Source organism: Haliotis rufescens, unplaced genomic scaffold (genome assembly GCF_023055435.1).
Source record: "Haliotis rufescens isolate VD_foot unplaced genomic scaffold, xgHalRufe1.0.p SCAF_8, whole genome shotgun sequence".
In the NCBI taxonomy this organism is placed as follows: domain Eukaryota; kingdom Metazoa; phylum Mollusca; class Gastropoda; order Lepetellida; family Haliotidae; genus Haliotis; species Haliotis rufescens.
The window spans coordinates 13293598-13313362 of record NW_025964372.1 but is presented as its reverse complement, the minus strand read 5'-3'; the positions used below and the strand labels follow the sequence as shown (position 1 = coordinate 13313362).

Genomic DNA, 19765 nt, shown 5'->3' with positions numbered 1-19765 from the left:
AACATGTGTACAACAAGTATTTGTCACAAAGTGACGAAATGTCCCCCGCCGCCTTATGCGATATGTGTTTTATTCCCAAATATTTTATTCCTTTTGAATAATATTATTTTCTGTGTTAGATACCTCCATGGAACTATTTGTCGTACCATTAGAAATAATTACCCAAATTCCTGCAAATTAAATCGGATCATGGCTGCTCATATATAGACACCATAGTACCAAATATGAAGAATATGAAATATCCAGCAATTAGTTCTTGAGATATTGCGGCAACACCGTTTTCCAACTCCAAAAGCAGATTTGCCTGCTGTGACCTTGAAAATGGGGGTCAAGGTCACCAAAACCGACTGGTGTCTGTATATACACCATAGTTCCAAATATGAAGAATATGAAATATCCAGCAATTAGTTCTTGAGATATTGCGGCAACACCGTTTTCCAACTCCAAAAGCAGATTTGCCTGCTGTGACCTTGAAAATGGGGTCAAGGTCACCAAAACCGACTCGTGTCTGCGGAGTCTGTATAAACACCATAGTTCCAAATATGAAGACAATCCAGTGTTTAGTTCTTGAGATATCGCGGCAACAAACAGGTGGGACGTACGTACGGGCGGTCGTGAATACTATGTCCCCCGCTCCACGCTTTCGCATCCATCTCTCTTGTGTCTTGTAATGCCAGGAGACATTTCATAAGATAATACAAAGAAACCTTATTCACACCCAGATCAAAATGCATTTAAAAACGGAGTTCATTTAACCCAAATGATAGATCAATTATTTCATCTCACAGAAATGGCTTTCTGAATTTCTGGCCGGTTTCAAAACACAAATGCGGTAGTTCTACTGACACTCAGATGGATCCAGTGTTTTGAGTGGCATGTACATTGGGCAGCAGTGCTATAGTTATCAAGGTAAGCAAGTTTATGTAAGATTCAACACTACTGTTGAACAGGAACTTCAGAGGATTCATTCGAGTTTGGCAAACAGTTCCGGAACAGATATCTAACTGAAAATACCCCAAGAAAATACACCACACTAAGTTTACATAACCCAGGCACATAGGCATGGAGCCATTACTTCTGCAGTTTCTTAGCCAACATTGATTACAAGGTGTTGTGCTGGCACTCAGATATACTGGAAGTCATTCTGGAATAGAGATCATAATTTGCATTGATTAGCTTACTTTCAATCAAAATATTTGAATAGTTTGAAACAAAGCTGTTCTTGTACATTGCTAAATGTAAAAACATGATAAATGCAACGCCAGTATAATATCACAGACTCTACTGTAACACCTACTTCTCTGTGTGATAGAACTTTCCATTTCTTAATGTTAAACCTGCTTCTTTTGTTTATCCAAATACTATCTGATCCTGCTTGATTTTACACCGACATCAAAGCACGAAAAAATAAAACAAACAAATAAAAAGTTCAACATGCTTGTCCTAAAACAAAGTAATGAGGATTAAGTTACAGTTTAACTCATCCTCAGTTATCCAGGGAATGATCTCACCATTCTGTTATGATATATACCCTGGACCTCACCACAATAACTTCCTTTCAGAACTGCCCTCACTGCCATCTCCCTCATCACTAACATAGTATAGAATTTCTCTCCCTCATCACTAACCTACTATAGAATTTCTCTCCCTCATCACTAACATAGTATAGAATTTCTCTCCCTCATCACTAACATAGTATAGAATTTCTCTCCCTCATCACTAACATAGTATAGAATTTCTCTCCCTTATTACTAACCTACTATAGAATTTCTCTCCCTCATCACTAACCTACTATAGAATTTCTCTCCCTCATCACTAACCTACTATAGAATTTCTCTCCCTCATCACTAACATAGTATAGAATTTCTCTCCCTCATCACTAACATACTATAGAATTTCTCTCCCTCATCACTAACATAGTATAGAATTTCTCTCCCTCATCACTAACATAGTATAGAATTTCTCTCCCTCATCACTAACATAGTATAGAATTTCTCTCCCTCATCATGCTGACATCACCAACCAATTACAATGCCTCTTCTCAAAGTGAGTTTGGCATACATCTACAGTTAAATTGCAGCCTCGTCCAACCGAGTCCTCAATATCTTTAATCATATCAGGAAACTGAGACAGAACGCAAAAGTCCAGTACTGGTGATATCTGCGCTTTAGTTTGATTGGATGTCTATATTTAGCATTGTTATCTTCAAACTGGACTCAAAACAAAGGTATGGTGGCAATGGGTGGCAAAGTGGTATGGGTCCAGAGTGCCAGTATTTGGAAACTGTGTGACACTGTGCCTTGATTGATGCTCATGACATCAGACACTAGCTTCTCCGGCTCAGACTAAAGCACACACCGGGTACAGTCTCTTTTGCTGTCTGCAGCTTAAAAACACATTCATTCACTTGCTCACACATGCTTAACAACATACACATTGACACTTAACACACTCAAAGAACAAGGCAACATGATCATATAAATTTATTGATAACCGAAAATTCATAATAAATGTAAAAATATCCACTATAGACCTTTACAGATTGATCAGACATTTAACTGTGAACACCACAAACACAGGTCAAGATGTCCCGGGTTGCTGTGTAAACATTGCTTTAATGCAGGTCAACAAGAAAGTTGCACCTCAACTGTTCTGTATCTTAGAAACTGTTGTTCATCTCTAATAAGAAAAGATGTGAGGTGGACTAGGTTAAACATCATTGCACTTGTTTAGCAAGGTACATACATGTTTTAACATGGATAACCCACTCAAACACAGCATACTGACTCTGAGCTGACCAATCCTTGTTTTATCCACCGATTGCCTAGCGCCAGGCAGGGTAACAACAACTACCATCTTTAAAGATCTATGATGCTGCCGGGGATCGCACCCTGGACTATCAGCTGTCCAGGCAGACATTCTATCCACTAGAACTCAGAGGTAACAAGGAAAGAGAAGAACCGGATACAAAGCCATAACTTGAATATAGGAAACAGAATTAGCTTAGCAGAGTTTTATGTAATTTGTAATCTAAAATAATTTAAAATATTTCCAATGTCATTGCCATGATGAAGCCCAGATTAAGCCCAGAATACACAACATCCTTACATGAAGAGAGAGGTTAGGTGATTGTTAAACCTCCCAATGTGGTAAACAAGAACATGATCATGTTACCATGGTTACTGTTGTCTGCAGGTACATCGTATCACACAGCTGAGGAGACAAACACCATGTGTCAAACTTGAGCTACTGCAGCAGACTTGACTGTGTCCAGTGTAGGGCTCTACAGCATACACAAACCAATCTTTCACACTACAAGCAGTTATGTATGTGGATTTACGAAACAGTAAATGAAATAAATAACAGTATTTATGACTGTCTGAATCATAATGAAGATACCAAAATAAATAGGAACATTATTTGTCACTCTTAATACAATATCAACTGACAAAAACATAAATTAAAGGTGATTAAAATGTTCAATAAAACAGAAGAAACATTGTAAACCTGTGAACGCACACAAGTCTGGGATTTGATTATTGAATTTCTTTCCACAAGGCCCAGCCAATATGTTGTGCTTCCAGTAGCGTGACTGGCCCAAACACCTCTCAGTACAAGCTGTACAACTTTCTACTGGATTCATTGATAAGAAGAAGAAAGAGATCCAACATACACTCATATTCCCCAGTAAACAACCACAAAATGATCAACAACAAATAATCCGACCTTACCACCTCTTACCATGTTTGCTAACCTTCTGAATAAAACTAGGTGCAAATAACTCATATTTCCCCTAAACAGGGATTTGGTTCAAGCATACTCGTAGACCCAGACCCAGACCAATCTCTTCTTGAAAGGATCAAGAGACAGTGATCCCAAATGTTCCCGTGCAGGTTGTCTGTGTAAATATTCCTGTGCAGGTAATCAGTTGTGCCTACGTAAATGTACCTGTGCAGGTATGCCTACGTAAATCTGCCTACGTAAATGTGCCTGTGCAGGTATGCCTACGTAAATGTGCCTGTGCAAGTATGCCTACATAATTGTGCCTGTACAGGTACGCCTACATAAATGTGTGTGCAGGTACGCCTACGTAAATGTGTGTGCAGGTATGCCTACGTAAATGTGTGTGCAGGTATGCTTATGTAAATGTGCCTGTGCAGGTATGCCTACGTAAATGTGCCTGTGAGGGTATGCCTACGTAAATATACCTGTACAGGCATGCCTACATAAAAGTGCCTGTGCAGGTATGCCTACATAAATGTGCCTATGTAGGTACGCCTGTGCAGCTGTGCCTGTTAAGTCTGCTATGTATGTATACCTGTGCATGTATGCTTGGAAGTATGCCTGTGCATGTATGCTTGGAAGTATGCCGGTGCATGTATGCTTGGAAGTATGCCTGTGCATGTATGCTTGGAAGTATGCCTGTGCATGTATGCTTGGAAGTATGCCGGTGCATGTATGCTTGGAAGTATGCCTGTGCATGTATGCTTGGAAGTATGCCTGTGCGGGTATGCCTGTAAGTATGCCTGTGCATGTATGCTTGGAAGTATGCCGGTGCATGTATGCTTGGAAGTATGCCTGTGCATGTATGCTTGGAAGTATGCCTGTGCATGTATGCTTGGAAGTATGCCTGTGCATGTATGCTTGGAAGTATGCTTGTGCATGTATGCTTGGAAGTATGCCTGTGCATGTATGCTTGGAAGTATGCCGGTGCATGTATGCTTGGAAGTATGCCTGTGCATGTATGTTTGGAAGTATGCCTGTGCATGTATGCTTGGAAGTATGCCGGTGCATGTATGCTTGGAAGTATGCCTGTGCATGTATGTTTGGAAGTATGCCTGTGCATGTATGCTTGGAAGTATGCCTGTGCATGTATGCTTGGAAGTATGCCTGTGCATGTATGCTTGGAAGTATGCCAGTGCATGTATGCTTGGAAGTATGCCTGTGCATGTATGCTTGGAAGTATGCCTGTGCATGTATGTTTGGAAGTATGCCTGTGCATGTATGTTTGGAAGTATGCCTGTGCATGTATGCTTGGAAGTATGCTTGTGCATGTATGCTTGGAAGTATGCCTGTGCATGTATGCTTGGAAGTATGCCGGTGCATGTATGCTTGTATCTATGCCTGAGTCTTGTCCCCTCCCTGTCTCATATATTCAATTCACACTTTAACAAAACATAAGACCATTCCCTCATGATTACATTGTTCACTTGTGAGCAGCAATAATCTTTAGGAAATTGTACAGCAGTCTGTGGAAGAATGTTGGGTTGTTGATGTAGGCTGGGTGTCCTGCATCGGGGACAACAAACGGCTTGCTGTTAGGAAGTTTGATCAGGTTTTTTAGGCTTGTTGCTCCTAAAGATTCATCTTTTTCACCATAAACTATCATGGTTGGAATCTGAAATCAGACAGAATGATATTGAAACAACTGCTGTATGTGACATTAGGTCTAACACACTGTACTACACTAGTCCTAGGCAAAATGTGGAGATACCATCAAAATGAGGTAATACGATACCTCCTGCCATATCACCCACACTGCATAGCAGGACCATGTAGAGCACCAGTGCCTGTCGGCCTCCATTTGACCACATGGTTTAAATTTATGTAGATGGTTAGGACAGTGTAAGAGGCTCAATGAGTTGGGTTTGCTCTTCTTAAACAAAGTGAGGAGAAAATTGTTTGATTGGGATTACTTAGGAGTTGACACATGACAAAGTAGAGATAATTTATGGATAACAACTTCTTTATATACTGTAAAAGGCGACATTTCGGTATAGGTCATTATGCTGTTGGCATATTTTTTCATAAGGCCACAAATGTAACCTTTACAACAGGAATTGAGGACGCTGGCATTTCAACAGTCACATATGTGTTGAACATGCTACTTCTAGCTTAAATATTCAAACTGGTATCAACAATTTTATGTTAACCTCCAGCCCACAAGATAGTTCTGAATGTGAAGCACTCCTTGGTGATCGAGAGGTGGAATCTGACCAATAGGAGGGACATAGAAGGGACATAACTCGCAAAAGCCATTGGTGGCACTACAATCAAGTGTGGAAATTTCAAGCTAATTCGGCAAGGGTGGAAACTGGAATTTTATAGTCAGTTAACGCCCTTGCCTCAGGCAAATGTAAAAAAACATACTACTTCAGAATGCTTTTGCTGAAAGTACATCTTTGGTGAATAAACAATAGGATAGGTATACCAACTCAATCTATTCATAGAAAAAACATAATATTATAAGTAATTCAGACTTCCTATCACCAACATTCAAAGGGACAAGTGATACTGAGTAACTTGAGACACATCTGTGACGTCATTCCAGTGTTTGGACTCGCCATTGTTTTTCAGGAATGGACAGTTTGGTGTCAACATATTCATTATCTGGAATCAGCATTTCAATTAAAATACAATTCGAATAGATGGAACTATTATTTATGTTGACACTCAAGTGAATTATTTCAAATTATAACGGAAAACATGTCACCAGTGGGGCTCGAACCTACATCATATGATTTGAGGATGTGTAATAGTTGACCTAGGCGATAGTGACAGATTGAAAGTATGGTGTGAAATTAACTATAAAATATTTATATAATCCTTAATAGCTAAGAAAATAATTTGTATAACATTGCGTTACATCCTATTACCTAAGACAATGTTAATGCAAAACCTTGAGAATGAGTCTCATATCAATGCAGTTAGATAAACTTTTGACGAGAAAACTAAAAATCGGATAAAGATATAAGTCCTTGTTCAGGGCTCTATATTTCATATAGTCCCCATCAGCATGTTTTTAAAACATGCAAGCAACTGATGAGATACTTATGAATACCCCATGAAACTGTAGAGGACCCTGTACCATGCATTGTAAAGATCAGCTAGCTAGCAGCTGAGCTTGGTGCTGAGCTTTCCAAGTGCATCACCCAAGGGTGACTCACACAGGTTATACACAGGCTACAGAGAACCCGTCAAGATCCGGGGTAGAATAGTTCTTCAGCAACCCATACATGCCGTAAAAGGCAACTATGCTTGTCGTAAGAGGCGACTAAAGGGGTCGGGTGGTCAGGCTCGCTGACTCAGTTGATACATGTCATTCATCCCAATTGTGTGGATCGATCACTGGATTGTCTGGTTGAGACTCGAGTCTTTACAGACCACTGTCATATAGCTGGAATATTGCTCAGTGCAGCGTTAAACAACAATCAAACAAACAGGCTACAGAGAGTTCTGGTTTCCTTTTTATAGATTATCCACAAAAGAATGTTTTGTCAAAGTGTGAAAGTAGGGATGTGTTTTCAGGAGGGGAATATCCTTGTAACTCTCAAATCCTTAATAATAATGGGTCCTGTCTTTGTAATTCTCAAGGAATACCAAGGTAATTAGACATTCCCCTCTATGTAAATGTTTCCTCATAGTGCGAGATGTCGCCAGGATGAATACGGTGCCTTTCTTCACATATAAATCAATCCAATATTTAACTTTCCTGTCACATTTATAAAAATGTTAAATGATACCATCAAACTTATTTGAAAAAAATAATATAAAATTGAAGGGTGTAATTTCTTTCTTATTTGTGATGTAGGAGAGACTGTGAAATGTCCAGGCACCGATATGGATTCACAGAAAGGTTTCCTGGGTATAGGACAATGGGTTTCACTGACCTTGCTCTTACTGTACACCTGGGTGTATGTACTTGTGGCCACCGGTGCAACAGGTAGGTATCCACGACTCCTGTCTTCAGCTGTCTCCGGCTGGTCAAACAGAAATGGCAGGGAGAAGCTGCCACTCATTGAGGGGCTGACCACCACGGGACGGGTCATCTTCAAGGCTTTAACCAACGCACCAATAAAAGCTCCTTTTGAGGGGCTATCAACGCCATCTGTAGTTTTTCCATAGCCTGCAAAGAAACATTTGAAACTGGAAAAAGTTTTCACCATTGTAAATTTACTCAAACATGCTCACTCTTATCGATCCCCTGGAATGCTGGAATGGCGGTCACACATTAACAATACTTATTACTGTACACACTCCTGCCTACCTGGTAAATCTACAGCCACTTGCCACACCCGTACCACTGTTTCCTCCTACTTTCAATCAGTCTACAGCCACTGACCTCCCCTGTACCACTGCTTTCTACTGCCTACCATCAGTCTACAGCCACTGACCTCCCCTGTACCACTGCTTTCTACTGCCTACCATCAGTCTACAGCCACTGACCTCCCCTGTACCACTGCTGCCTCCTGCCCACCATCATTCTACAGCCACTGACCTCCCCTGTACCACTGTTCCTCCTGCCTACCATCACTCTACAGCCACTGACCTCCCCTGTACAACTGCTGCCTCCTGCCCACCATCATTCTACAGCCACTGACCTCCCCTGTACCACTGTTCCTCCTGCCCACCATCATTCTACAGCCACTGACCTCCCCTGTACCACTGTTCCTCCTGCCCACCATCATTCTACAGCCACTGACCTCCCCTGTATCACTGTTCCTCCTGCCACCCATCATTCTACAGCCACTGACCTCCCCTGTATCACTGTTCCTCCTGCCACCATCAGTCTACAGCCACTGACCTCCCCTGTACCACTGTTCCTCCTGCCTACCATCAGTCTACAGCCACTGACCTCCCCTGTATCACTGCTGCCTCCTGCCTACCTGGTAAGTCGACAGCCACTGCTCGATGGCCACATCTCGCCACCAGGTTGAGGGTGCCAATATCCAACCAGTTTTTGGAAGTGAAGGCTTGGCCATGAAGAAACAGAACATCAAGATGTGTTTCACTTCCTTTGGGGTTTGCTTGCCTTGTGAATATTTTCAGTGACTGAAATCAAGGGTAACTGTACACAATAACACATGAAGACTTCACAAACCATCCTAATTGTTAATGAAGAAGCTAAATTATTAAATTCCTGTTCCATCAAGCCTCGTGAAGTAGAGGATCTGAAACAATTCCTACCCTCATTTGTACAAAAACCCAAGACATAAAATATTCACCCAAAGACTTCAGTTATGCATACAAAGTCTCACAAAGAAACATTAACATTTATGAGTTACTCTCCAGATTACAACCCTACCCTAATTTGAGCCTTAGTCCTGCCTGTAGATATGGAAACTAAAAAACAAAAGAAATCTTAAAAAATGTCAACAGTTGAGCACATGCATGATATGTATACAAAGCTTGCCAAAAGTGTGCAGCTAAAATTACAAAATTCTGTGGTAAAAACAACTATTTCCCTTATTAGCACTTAGTTACATTTTCTGCACATTTTTCTGCGATAGCAAAATCGCAGAAATTGTGTGGGACTGAAAACTAAACTCCAGTATTGCCTATGCCTGGTCATCAACAGACAGGCCATCTTGTACAAATGAAATATAACTACTGTTACAAAATAACTACAACCTGACATGAATAAACAAAAGCTTTATAATAACATATCAGGATCCCTAAGTGTTGCATCACCATGCAGCCAGTATCCTCCAGCTTCACAGGGACAGTACATCAACAGTTCTGTGTGTTATTTCTGAGAGTGACGTCTCATGCCCGACAACAGAAGTCTGCACAGTGTAGTGACAAGGCAGGTGCTGCGCAGAGTAAACTGGCCTTAGTGATTTGTATCATTACAGGCCAATTCAAGTGAAATGTCACATCCTACACAGTCCATTCATGTGTTTTTCATCTGTTTCATTTTGAAAGAATCTACAAATTTAGAAAAACATAACTTTCATTGAGAAAATATCATAAAACATGAAAAACTGTTACCATTTGAGTACATATCCTCCATGAGTTGTCATTGAAGCCCTTCAGAGAGCTAGCTATATGATCACTTTGATATGTAAAGCTATATTGTCATGGGGTCTTTGAAAGGCATTTAGAAGTGATACACATAAGGAAGAGAATATATGAATATCTACTTCTTTATTATAGAAATAATTAAGAAGTTGACATCCATATATTCTCCTTCTTATATTGTCATGCACCTCACTGTCACTGTTGAAGTGGTATGTCTTGATAATTATGCAAAACAGTACGTAAAGGGTACCGAAAGGCTTGCATTAGGCCTGTCTTCATATTTCAGAATAAGTACAAGAGAAAAGTCACGTGATATGACTACGCCCATGGTGTGGTCACTGGAGCAGAACCTTCTGTCACAGAATAAGGCGAGAAGAGTCGAGTAAGATTGGGGGTTACTGGCTAATGCTTACAAACAAAACTTCAGAACGGTTGACGTCCTGTCCCTAAAGTAGGACAGACCGGTACAGCATGGTCAAGGTGACCTCAATATGCAGACACTTTTATTAAAAACTACTAGCATGACTAGTGCAGTGAAGCTCAGTGATTGGTAGAACAATACTTAAATAAGATTTGGTTCCATGTGTTCCGGCGTAACTTTTACTACCAACATTGTTCCTTTGGAGGTGCATATCGCGTCAAGTTTTGGTTCCTGTCACACTGAAATGTGTCTGGATATACAGTCACTTTCATACACATCTGTAAAACTGTCTTGTGATACTGTCAAGTGCCTACTAGAGGGATTTTTTAAGGGGCTATATTGAAAATGGGGTGTTTTTGTGTTTGTGTTTGTGTGTGTGTGTGTGTGTGTGTGTGTGTGTGTGAGAAAAGAGAGAAATGATACATGAATTTTGAGCATGAACAATTTTCCATTAAATTTTGAAAAAAACAAATTCTTTAAACATGTTAAAAAATGTCTTTTAATATATCTCTGTTACCATGGTAAAGATGAAATTAGACAAAATTCAGTACATCAAAATCTTTGAAAATATCCATAGTATCTACTGATGACTACTCTTTTGTTTAATCTACTTGTCTCCTTGACGTTAGACCCGTGAAGATCCGGGGTAGATAGGTCTTCAGCAACCCATGCTTGCCGTAAAAGGCAACTATGCTTGTCGTAAGAGGCGACTAATGGGACAGGGTGGTCAGGCTCGCTGACTTGGTTCATGCAATTGCATGGCGATGCTCATGATATCAATCACTGGATTGTCTGGTCCAGACTCGATTATTTACAGACCCTCGCCATATAGCTGGAATATTGCTGAGTGCAGCGTTAAACAACAAACAAACAAACAAACACAGCCATTTCATGGAATTCTCATGCAGCAATATTTCTGACTTCAGCTGCGTTTGGGGTTCTGCATTCTATCCGTTTCTATCATAGTTACGTGTTTTCACATTTGCCTTTATCCTTAACTAACTGTCGGGACTTCTTTCATGCCTTCCTTCTCACCATATTCTATGTTTTCTTTTCAGTTTTGTTCATTTGTATTACGACTGTATCATTTTCCAAGATATTGTCATATGCATATTGTCAGTTTCACTTGTCTGTGTGTGTATTTCATGCCTATGAAGTAATATTATACATGTATATCAGTGTCAGCTGCTGTGTGTCAGCTACTATAGTTTGATATGGCCCCCATGAAATCCATTTGTAATCTAGTTCTGACCCAGTAAAAAGTTCAAGATTAAATACACGAGGTTGCAGTAAAAATGTACCCTGTAATGAAAAGTTCTGGTTGACAGAAACCAATATTTGGGTGTGTTTAGGAATGATGTTCCCGTACAGTGTTAATGTGGAACAAATTGGAAAATAAGATAATATGCAATTAGAAATACATTCACAGCCCAACTAAATGTGACCCGTACATAGTGATGAAGTCATTGGCAGCAGGGCTGGGACAAGTCCTAAGAATACTGAATAAACTCAATAATCACTAATACAGCCTACTGACAGTGCAGTGGTGAAATTCTTGAAGGCAATATGACACTGATGAGGGATCATTTAAATGTAATAAACAGTTATCAATAACCTTAAAAGCTTAAATATATCATATACATGTACCAGAACTATTTATACGTAAGTGGTGTGTAGTGAGCTGTTTTCAGCTGTGCCTATTAGTGATGGCTTTGATGGGCTCACCATCCAGCCACCTGGGATGTGCCCACTCTTGTCAAAACAACACAGTAGCCCTGAAATGTGGTTGTATGATCCAGAAGTTGTTGTCAATAATACTCCTTGTCATGTTTACATTTTACTTCTATATGCAAACACAGACTCTCAAAACAGTGTCTGTTCATCCCCTACAAGCTGCCTGTCCAATGAGGTTAAACCATGCCGTCTGCCATGTTCATCTCAGCCTTGGGGGGAGGTAAAATGGGGTTAAATGTCGCATTCAAGATTTTTGCACTTATATTGCATGCATGCCTGCCTGCATGCGTGACTGCATGACTGCTTGTACTAGTCCGGACTAATGCCGATTTTATAGTGCTATCCCACCGTGATACCAAATGACAGTTTAACATGAACACCCACACAGACACAGTATACTGACTCCAAGTCGAGCCAAAACCCCTTAATGCCAAGTGCCAGGCAGGGTTAACAGTAAGTACCATCTTTTAACGTCTTTTGGTATAATGTGGCCAGGGATCGAACCCCTGACCTTCAGCTCTTGGGCAGACGCTCTACCACTAGAACACGGAGGCGGTCCAACAGCCTTGGATCCATGGAGTACTTGGGTCATACTCTGAGACAAAGTTGAAACACATTCAACAGAGAAATAGCTTTTAATGTAGGTTTGAACATGTTAAAAACAAAATCAATGTACATGAAATATAGTCCCCCTTCTTTCCCCTGTGTTGTGCATGTTAGGTATGTTTACATTGTAAGTGCGCCAATGCGCACGTGCAGTGACGTCACTTTAGGTGTGACGTCATTATGTTGTTGTAACCTAGGCAGCTGTGTGAAGCAGTGTCAGTTCTACATTAAACAGTGATTGAGCCAACTACGGTTTTGTTATGTATTGAAGATTTGATGTTCCTCCAATGTGCGGGTCGGACAAATAACATAATACATACACAACAGTGGCGACGAGGATAAAACTTTCTATACGTGATTACATTCAGTGCTTTTCCATAATGGCAGGCGTCATTGGAGATGTTGGACAGTTCGATGAAAGTTTAGAAGATTGGATGTCATATTCTGAAAGAGTGAGTTTATATTTCGATGCTAATGACAAATGAACGAAGAGTCTCCGGGTTTACCGTCTTCTACATTGTGTCAACCTGGCGACACAAGACAGCTAAATGACAATGATAAGGTGTGGGTGCGTGAGTACAACAAAGAAGACAAATGGACTGCTGGCAAGGTGATGACAAAATGTGGTGAAAGACATTATGATGTTGACATTGGCAATAGAACTGTCAAGCGTCATATTGATCAATTAAGGTGTAGAGATGCAACTAGTAACCATGGTAACGAGAACATGATGGTTCAAAGTGACTGTAATGCAGGGAATGTAGAAAGTATCAGGGTCAACAAAGGCGACCCTATCGTAATACCTAGTGCATCACAGCAATGTGATGAACACCAGTGTGAAGACAGTGAGGTGACAATTGCAAATGTACCAGCAAAACAAACCGTGAGACGTTCAGAAAGAGTGAGAAAACCTCCCGATAGACTAACCCTGTGAGAACACAATGTAGAAACTGACAGTTTTGACAATTAAGTCATTGAATAAAGTATTCAGCAATGTGTAGCAGACATCATATATATATGAGTTTTTTATCATTTGTGGTTGAAAGTTGTAACATTGTTAAATTATAACTTTAGAAAATATCTCATAGTACTGTGTTCTGAATATTGTAAATGTATTGGTTAGAGAAGTAGAAAGTAATTTCTTTTAAGGGGGAGAAATGTTGTGCATGTTAGGTATGTTTACATTGTAAGTGTGCCAATGCGCACGTGCAGTGACGTCACTTTAGGTGTGACGTCATTATGTTGTTGTAACCTAGGCAGCTGTGTGAGGCAGCGTCAGTTCTACATTAAACAGTGATTGAGCCAACTACGGTTTTGTTATGTATTGAAGATTTGATGTTCCTCCAATGTGCGGGTCTGACAAATAACATAATGAATACACCACACCCTGAAGCACTCACTCCTACAGGGACAACATACACTACCATTAATCTCAGCTGGCCTGACCTCGGGAAGCTAGATAAACTAAATGTCATCCTCACCTTGCCATTCAACGTGACCTGGACTACGACCTCCTTCACTTGGTCATCACCACCACCACTGAGGAGGTCTGCTGGGATGTCAACAAACTCGGTGTACCAGGACGCCGCCTTCGACTCCTCCTTCCCCGCTGCCATCTTCTGTTCTTCTACTGGCTCAGTCAGCTTGGTGTCCCCCTTACTGGAGTCTCCAGGCCACAAGCGGTAGATAACCAGCACGCCCGCAAACACTCCTGCGATTAGCACGATGCAGAGCTTGTTCACCTGGATCCCACTAGGGCTCATAGTGCAACTGGCGACAGTCAATGCATTAACCTAGAAAGGACATTAACATACTGTGATTAAATGCAGACACACATGGGCTATAGTGTGCTCTCTACACATTGATAGTGAAGCCATAGTTTTCTGTACATAGTACCAGAGTGTTTTACATACAGTTATAGTACAGAGTGTATGTACAGTGATGGTACAGCCATAGTGTTTTACATACAGTTATAGTACAGAGTGTATGTAAAGTGATGGTACAGCCATAGTGTTTTACATACAGTTATACTACAGAGTGTATGTACAGTGATGGTACAGCCATAGTGTTTTACATACAGTTATAGTACAGAGTGTATGTACACACAGCCACAGATAGGCTTTGTTCTCTCTACAGCTATGGTGTTATGTGCACACAGCGATTGTATATCCAAAGTGTTTTGCATAAAGTTTTGCACTGTCTAAAACCCAGAAGTACAAGCATGTTGAATTACTTGAGCAATCTAAGTGGTATATTCAGTGAACCAGCACTCAGATCAGAAGCTGAAAATGGGGATTGGATGGTCGGTGTTGTGTTCCCACTGACATTACATGGCTTGTTGTTCAAGCTATCGACCACTACATCGGGAAGAGCTTGACTCCAAACAGTGCCTTGCTACTACAGGTTTTACTAAACCAAATCAGAGCCAGTTTATCAGTGCCGTTTTCGTAGGGAGCGTCAGTGTTGATCGAGAGGTATCTGCAGGCTGTGATTGGATGATATTGCGTAAGATTTGTATGTCTTTAAAATGTACATCCATCCAGTTATTAAAACTGATCATGTTTTTCTATATTTAGTAGTTTTTTTCAACATGATGACTTATGCTGAATGTGACCACAGATATTTTCAAGTAGGTGACATTTGGTGCCGAAATGGGGGTGGTGTGTTTAGCTTCCGGTACTCGGAACAGGAGCTATCTAAGCTAGTCATTTTTTTTGTTTTTATTGCTGCTCTAAGGCCAAACTGTGCACAAACGTACAGATAATAGCTGTTGAATGCTTAATTATTTAAAAAAAAATATAATGTTTCTATAGAAGTCGATAGGAAAACATTTGGTTATGTGTAACCTATACTGTTTCTGACAGTAGTAGATTAGCGAGAATCTTTCTCCTTCACACACAGTGCTGCAGCACTCTGTCTGAGGGACCTGGGATATACGAAAGACCCCCAATAGAACCATTACGCTTAGTTATCTGACTGCATGAAGTGACTAAACTAAAATTCCTTTTTAATGACCTGAAGCAAATTGAGCTCACTTACCACGTCAACACTGCAAGCCTGTCAGCAGAAGTTTAGGAAAAATATGTTTAGTAAAATATGTTTGTGCTGATGACACACCACTCCTGATCCTTTATGCCAGCTGGCTTGACAACACACAGTATACTCCCTCACTGGATCAATATTTAAATCGATATTAAACACCATATGGCAACGATCATCGTTGCAATGCTGCGGCATACCTAGGACCAAAATCTAATATCAAATCCCTAAAAATACGAACTAAGGTTCAACTTTGCAGTGACAACTGAGATCTGATTTTTATGAGATTGGTCTAAGTGTATTGTGCTACCAGGATGTAGGCCTATTTTAACCAAATAAATTTAGTCACCATGGTAACCAGCAGCAAAAGTAAGAATGCATTTTGGTGGCGGTAGAGAGTCCATGTTTGAGGTGCATATTTGTGCACTTGCCTGCATACACTGCATCAATACACTGACTACAACAGTGGCCTGAAACGATTATCTACAGACAGCTGTCATATAGATGGAATATTGCTGAGTATGGCGTTAAACAACAAACAATACAACAATACCATCAAACAGTATGTAAACAATAACACAAGTTGCTGAAACAAGACATTACAAAATACGCTTTTATGGTTTCTCTTATTTTGCAAGACAAGATAGATGCCACTCATGTGAAATTGTACATTTTTAGCACACAGTGGGCACCATTATCATCCTCATCAAAGGGAGATAAATCAGGATGCTTTTATCTTTGTGTTTATGACAATAATTTAGTATAATTTACCTACAGAATTTATATTCTTTTTCATTTTGCATATTCATATCAGCTAGGTTAATAGATAATATACCCTTGAGTGAGCCTTGCTAGTTGAAGGGAAACAACTCTCCCAACTTTGAAGCTATTGAAATATGCATCACCCTTTTCTTCGCGGATTCAAACTTTAAAGACTTTTGATGCAATGATCGGATGAACAGGATGAATAGTATCTGAAACTATTATTTTATCAGATATAAAATATCCTACATTGAGCTTTTTGGGTTGCAGCTTTTATTTGATATATTTAAAATGATAATAACCATAAGCGTAGCACTTTGGAACAAATGACTGCTATTGCCGGGTAGGTTCTATGTATGGAACAACTTTATCCGTCACCATTTAGACATCCCACGTTCTTGCTACAGCAAATGAATTAAAACAAAATGCAAATATAATAATTACAACCGACAAATGTTACATGTATGATATCAGGCAGTTACCTTGTTTGAGGAATGTATCCACAGATATCCACATCAACATGACACAGGAACAATAGTCCATACATCTAATATTTAAGATACATATAGAGTTTCGGGATATTAAGACCCATGTCCATTTCTCCACTGATCATGTAAGTTTGTTTCAGGTGTTTCACATAGGTGTCAAGCTGAGATGGCACACGTGACAACTTTGTTCATGATGTCCACATTTTTTTTTTAAATCCATGGAGTTAGATCACAATGAGCAATCAATCAACGTATTATCGGCTAACGCATTGAACAAAGTATGATGGCACTTCACGCCTATATACGGGTGTATTCCATCTGCTTTAGTAAACCTACGTATAAAACACTTACTTTTGACGAATCCACAAATTAACAGTGATTAACATGATTTATCAATCAACGTATTGATTATATGCAATTTGCCTGAAAAATAAGGATTGTTGGTGTTGAGTATATGAACTAAATTTCATTAAAATTTGCAAGGTAAAAAGTTATAGTAAGCATCATCCACTCAAATGCGAAGATTCAAGGGGATTTCCCTCGCTGTCAATGAGTTTTCCAGTTGGTCCCTCGCTGGTCAGAAGCCCAGTTTGTTCGGTCGCTGGCGTTAATTGGCTTCTGGTGATTATGCCGGTTAATTGAAATGGTAGACAATTGAAAGCATGGAAAGTTGGAGTGTTGTTTCCCTTTAAGTAATGTCAATGAACCAGTGGAACCAGTGCCTTAGTGGTTCGTTAAGCCAAATAAAATCAACAGGATGTTTGTTTGCATCATTTGTGGGAGGGACCATCAAATAATAATTAAGACAGTGATGTTTGAATAGAATGAATTGGGATGGTCACTGAGAAAACAGTATATAACTTAGTCTGAATATGTGACGTGATGTTTACCATGTTTACTTGGAAAAAACAGCTACATTTGAACAGTTTGGGATGTTTAGTGAGAACATTGCATGTTAAGATTATTAATGAATGGCACTACGTGATCTTTTGAGCAATTGTGATGTTCATCTAATTACTTATACAATGTATGTTTGAATGTTTATCACTGTTTATGCGACTCTCCGATGTAGCTGGAGGTAATATAGACAATTCATTTTCTCATATATTGCCAATAGCAACATAAAAACTGGATCTCAAGAAATATGACATTGCATGAAACATATTCACTCACACATAGATCTAATACATATTTATTGTTATCCTTAGGATTATAGTTGTTAGCTAGGGTGAAGACCTGAGGTAGTTTTCCCCTTACTCTATCCTGCTCTCATGGACCCTTGAATGGAACTAGTGGCTTCATTCACCTAAGTCCTTCGGCATGAGAATATTGGGCTCCCAGTATTGCATTGTGTCACTGACAGATGACACTGACAGTAGCTGATGCATTGCGTACATATGTAGCTCGTTGTATTGTTCAAATTACCACTGTAGTTTTAGTGTATCATATAGTATATGATATACGTATTTGAATGTACTCAGTAAACCTGTGTGGTACAAGCTATAAACACATGGAAACCTATATGCACACCTTGTTGTCAATGTTGTGAAAGACGTCCGTAGATCGAAAACTGCCACATGTCAACAAACATGTCAACAAAGATCCTTTACTTCCGGGTCACACAAGACTTCCGGGTTTTGATTTCGACACTATTCGCATGGAATCGTAAATATGTACGGAGATACACGAGTAGCGTTCCCTCATTCGTTACATTTCGGGACAACACGAATGTGTGTTTCGAGAAGGTTTGAGTGTTGACGAATGCTGCAAGACGGCCCATTCTCCGTAACCTGCAAGAAGATCTATCTATAACACGATGGGACAAACGGGGGTGTAGCATCACATAGAAATTGTAAATACTTAGATGATGGCTTGTTTTTAAGAGGAAGTTGTCTTTCATGAGCGAATTAGATGTTTTACAACTGTTCATGTGGTTGGAGAGAAAACTAGCTACGACTGATTCTTAAGCGTCCGAAAACCAACAACACAGGGATCTCTATAGTGATTAGTGTGGTTTTATAAATACTTATCATGTCATGAGAGACATTCGAGACATGTTTGACTCACTTGTTGGACAGGAGAGAGAGTCGTCTGCTATGTCTGTGCCGGCTTGCTCAGAGCGTCACACACACGCACGCACGCACGCACGACCACGCACAGACAAACACACACACACACACACACACACAAATCTGAATCTATGTAGCCATAAATATGAGTCCCAGAATTTATTACTTAAGTCATTACTTAAACAGCGATTACATCCGCAAATACGTAAATATAGATACACGGTGTTCTTGCAAAATGTACAGAATTTCGCGCGGCTTTCAAATAATAGACAATCCCGTTGATTTGAATAGGCCAATGCTTGCACTGGGAAATTGCGCAGATATCCTGAGGAAAACATATCCGATCCGAATCTTATCGTTCGGATCCGCTGGATCTTTGCAGCGCTTCGGTTATGGTCATCGAGGGCAAATTAGTTCGTCTCACAATCCAAGAACCATATTTTTCCCCCTTGCGCCAACCCTTACGGTGATACTTTTTTCAGATTTAGGTCGGAATTTCCCATCTCACTGGGTCTCTTTTTCAATTGTAATGGCGCTGTTCGTTTCTATCAAAATTATATATTTATAGACTATAAGCGTTTGTATAAGGACACACGGACAATGCTGAATTTATATAATCTAAATATATATCACGGTGGTATGGAAATGTGTATCGATCAGACAAATCAGTGGTTAATTGCTTAAGATCCTCGCCTCCAAGGCCGCGCCGCACCAAAAGGCGTTAAAAGATTGTACTTGTTACCCTGCCTGACGCTCAGCATTAAGAAGCTAAATGAAGGACTGGTCGGCTCGGAGTCGGTATACTGTACCTGAATGGGGTATTCATGTTAAACTGTGGCATGGTT

The 19765-nt window shown here is 40.1% G+C and overlaps 1 protein-coding gene across 2 annotated transcripts; it reads right to left on the bottom strand.

The window, feature by feature from the left end:
* Nucleotides 1-2468: 2468 nt before the first annotated feature.
* LOC124117393 (protein ABHD14B-like) lies at nucleotides 2469-18506 on the bottom strand. 2 transcript variants are annotated; one of them, XM_046479244.2, is made up of 5 exons: nucleotides 18382-18506; nucleotides 14044-14355; nucleotides 8667-8832; nucleotides 7671-7906; nucleotides 2469-5398 (listed from the first exon to the last, which is right to left on the bottom strand). In XM_046479244.2, the coding sequence occupies exons 2-5, from the start codon at nucleotides 14323-14325 to the stop codon at nucleotides 5207-5209; spliced, it is 876 nt and encodes a 291-aa protein (XP_046335200.1). In that variant the 5' UTR covers nucleotides 14326-14355; nucleotides 18382-18506; the 3' UTR covers nucleotides 2469-5206. The 2 variants fall into 2 exon arrangements, with proteins under 2 accessions (XP_046335200.1, XP_046335199.1); XM_046479243.2 differs by lacking the exon at nucleotides 18382-18506 and adding an exon at nucleotides 15602-15685.
* Between the last annotated feature and the right edge of the window lie 1259 nt (nucleotides 18507-19765).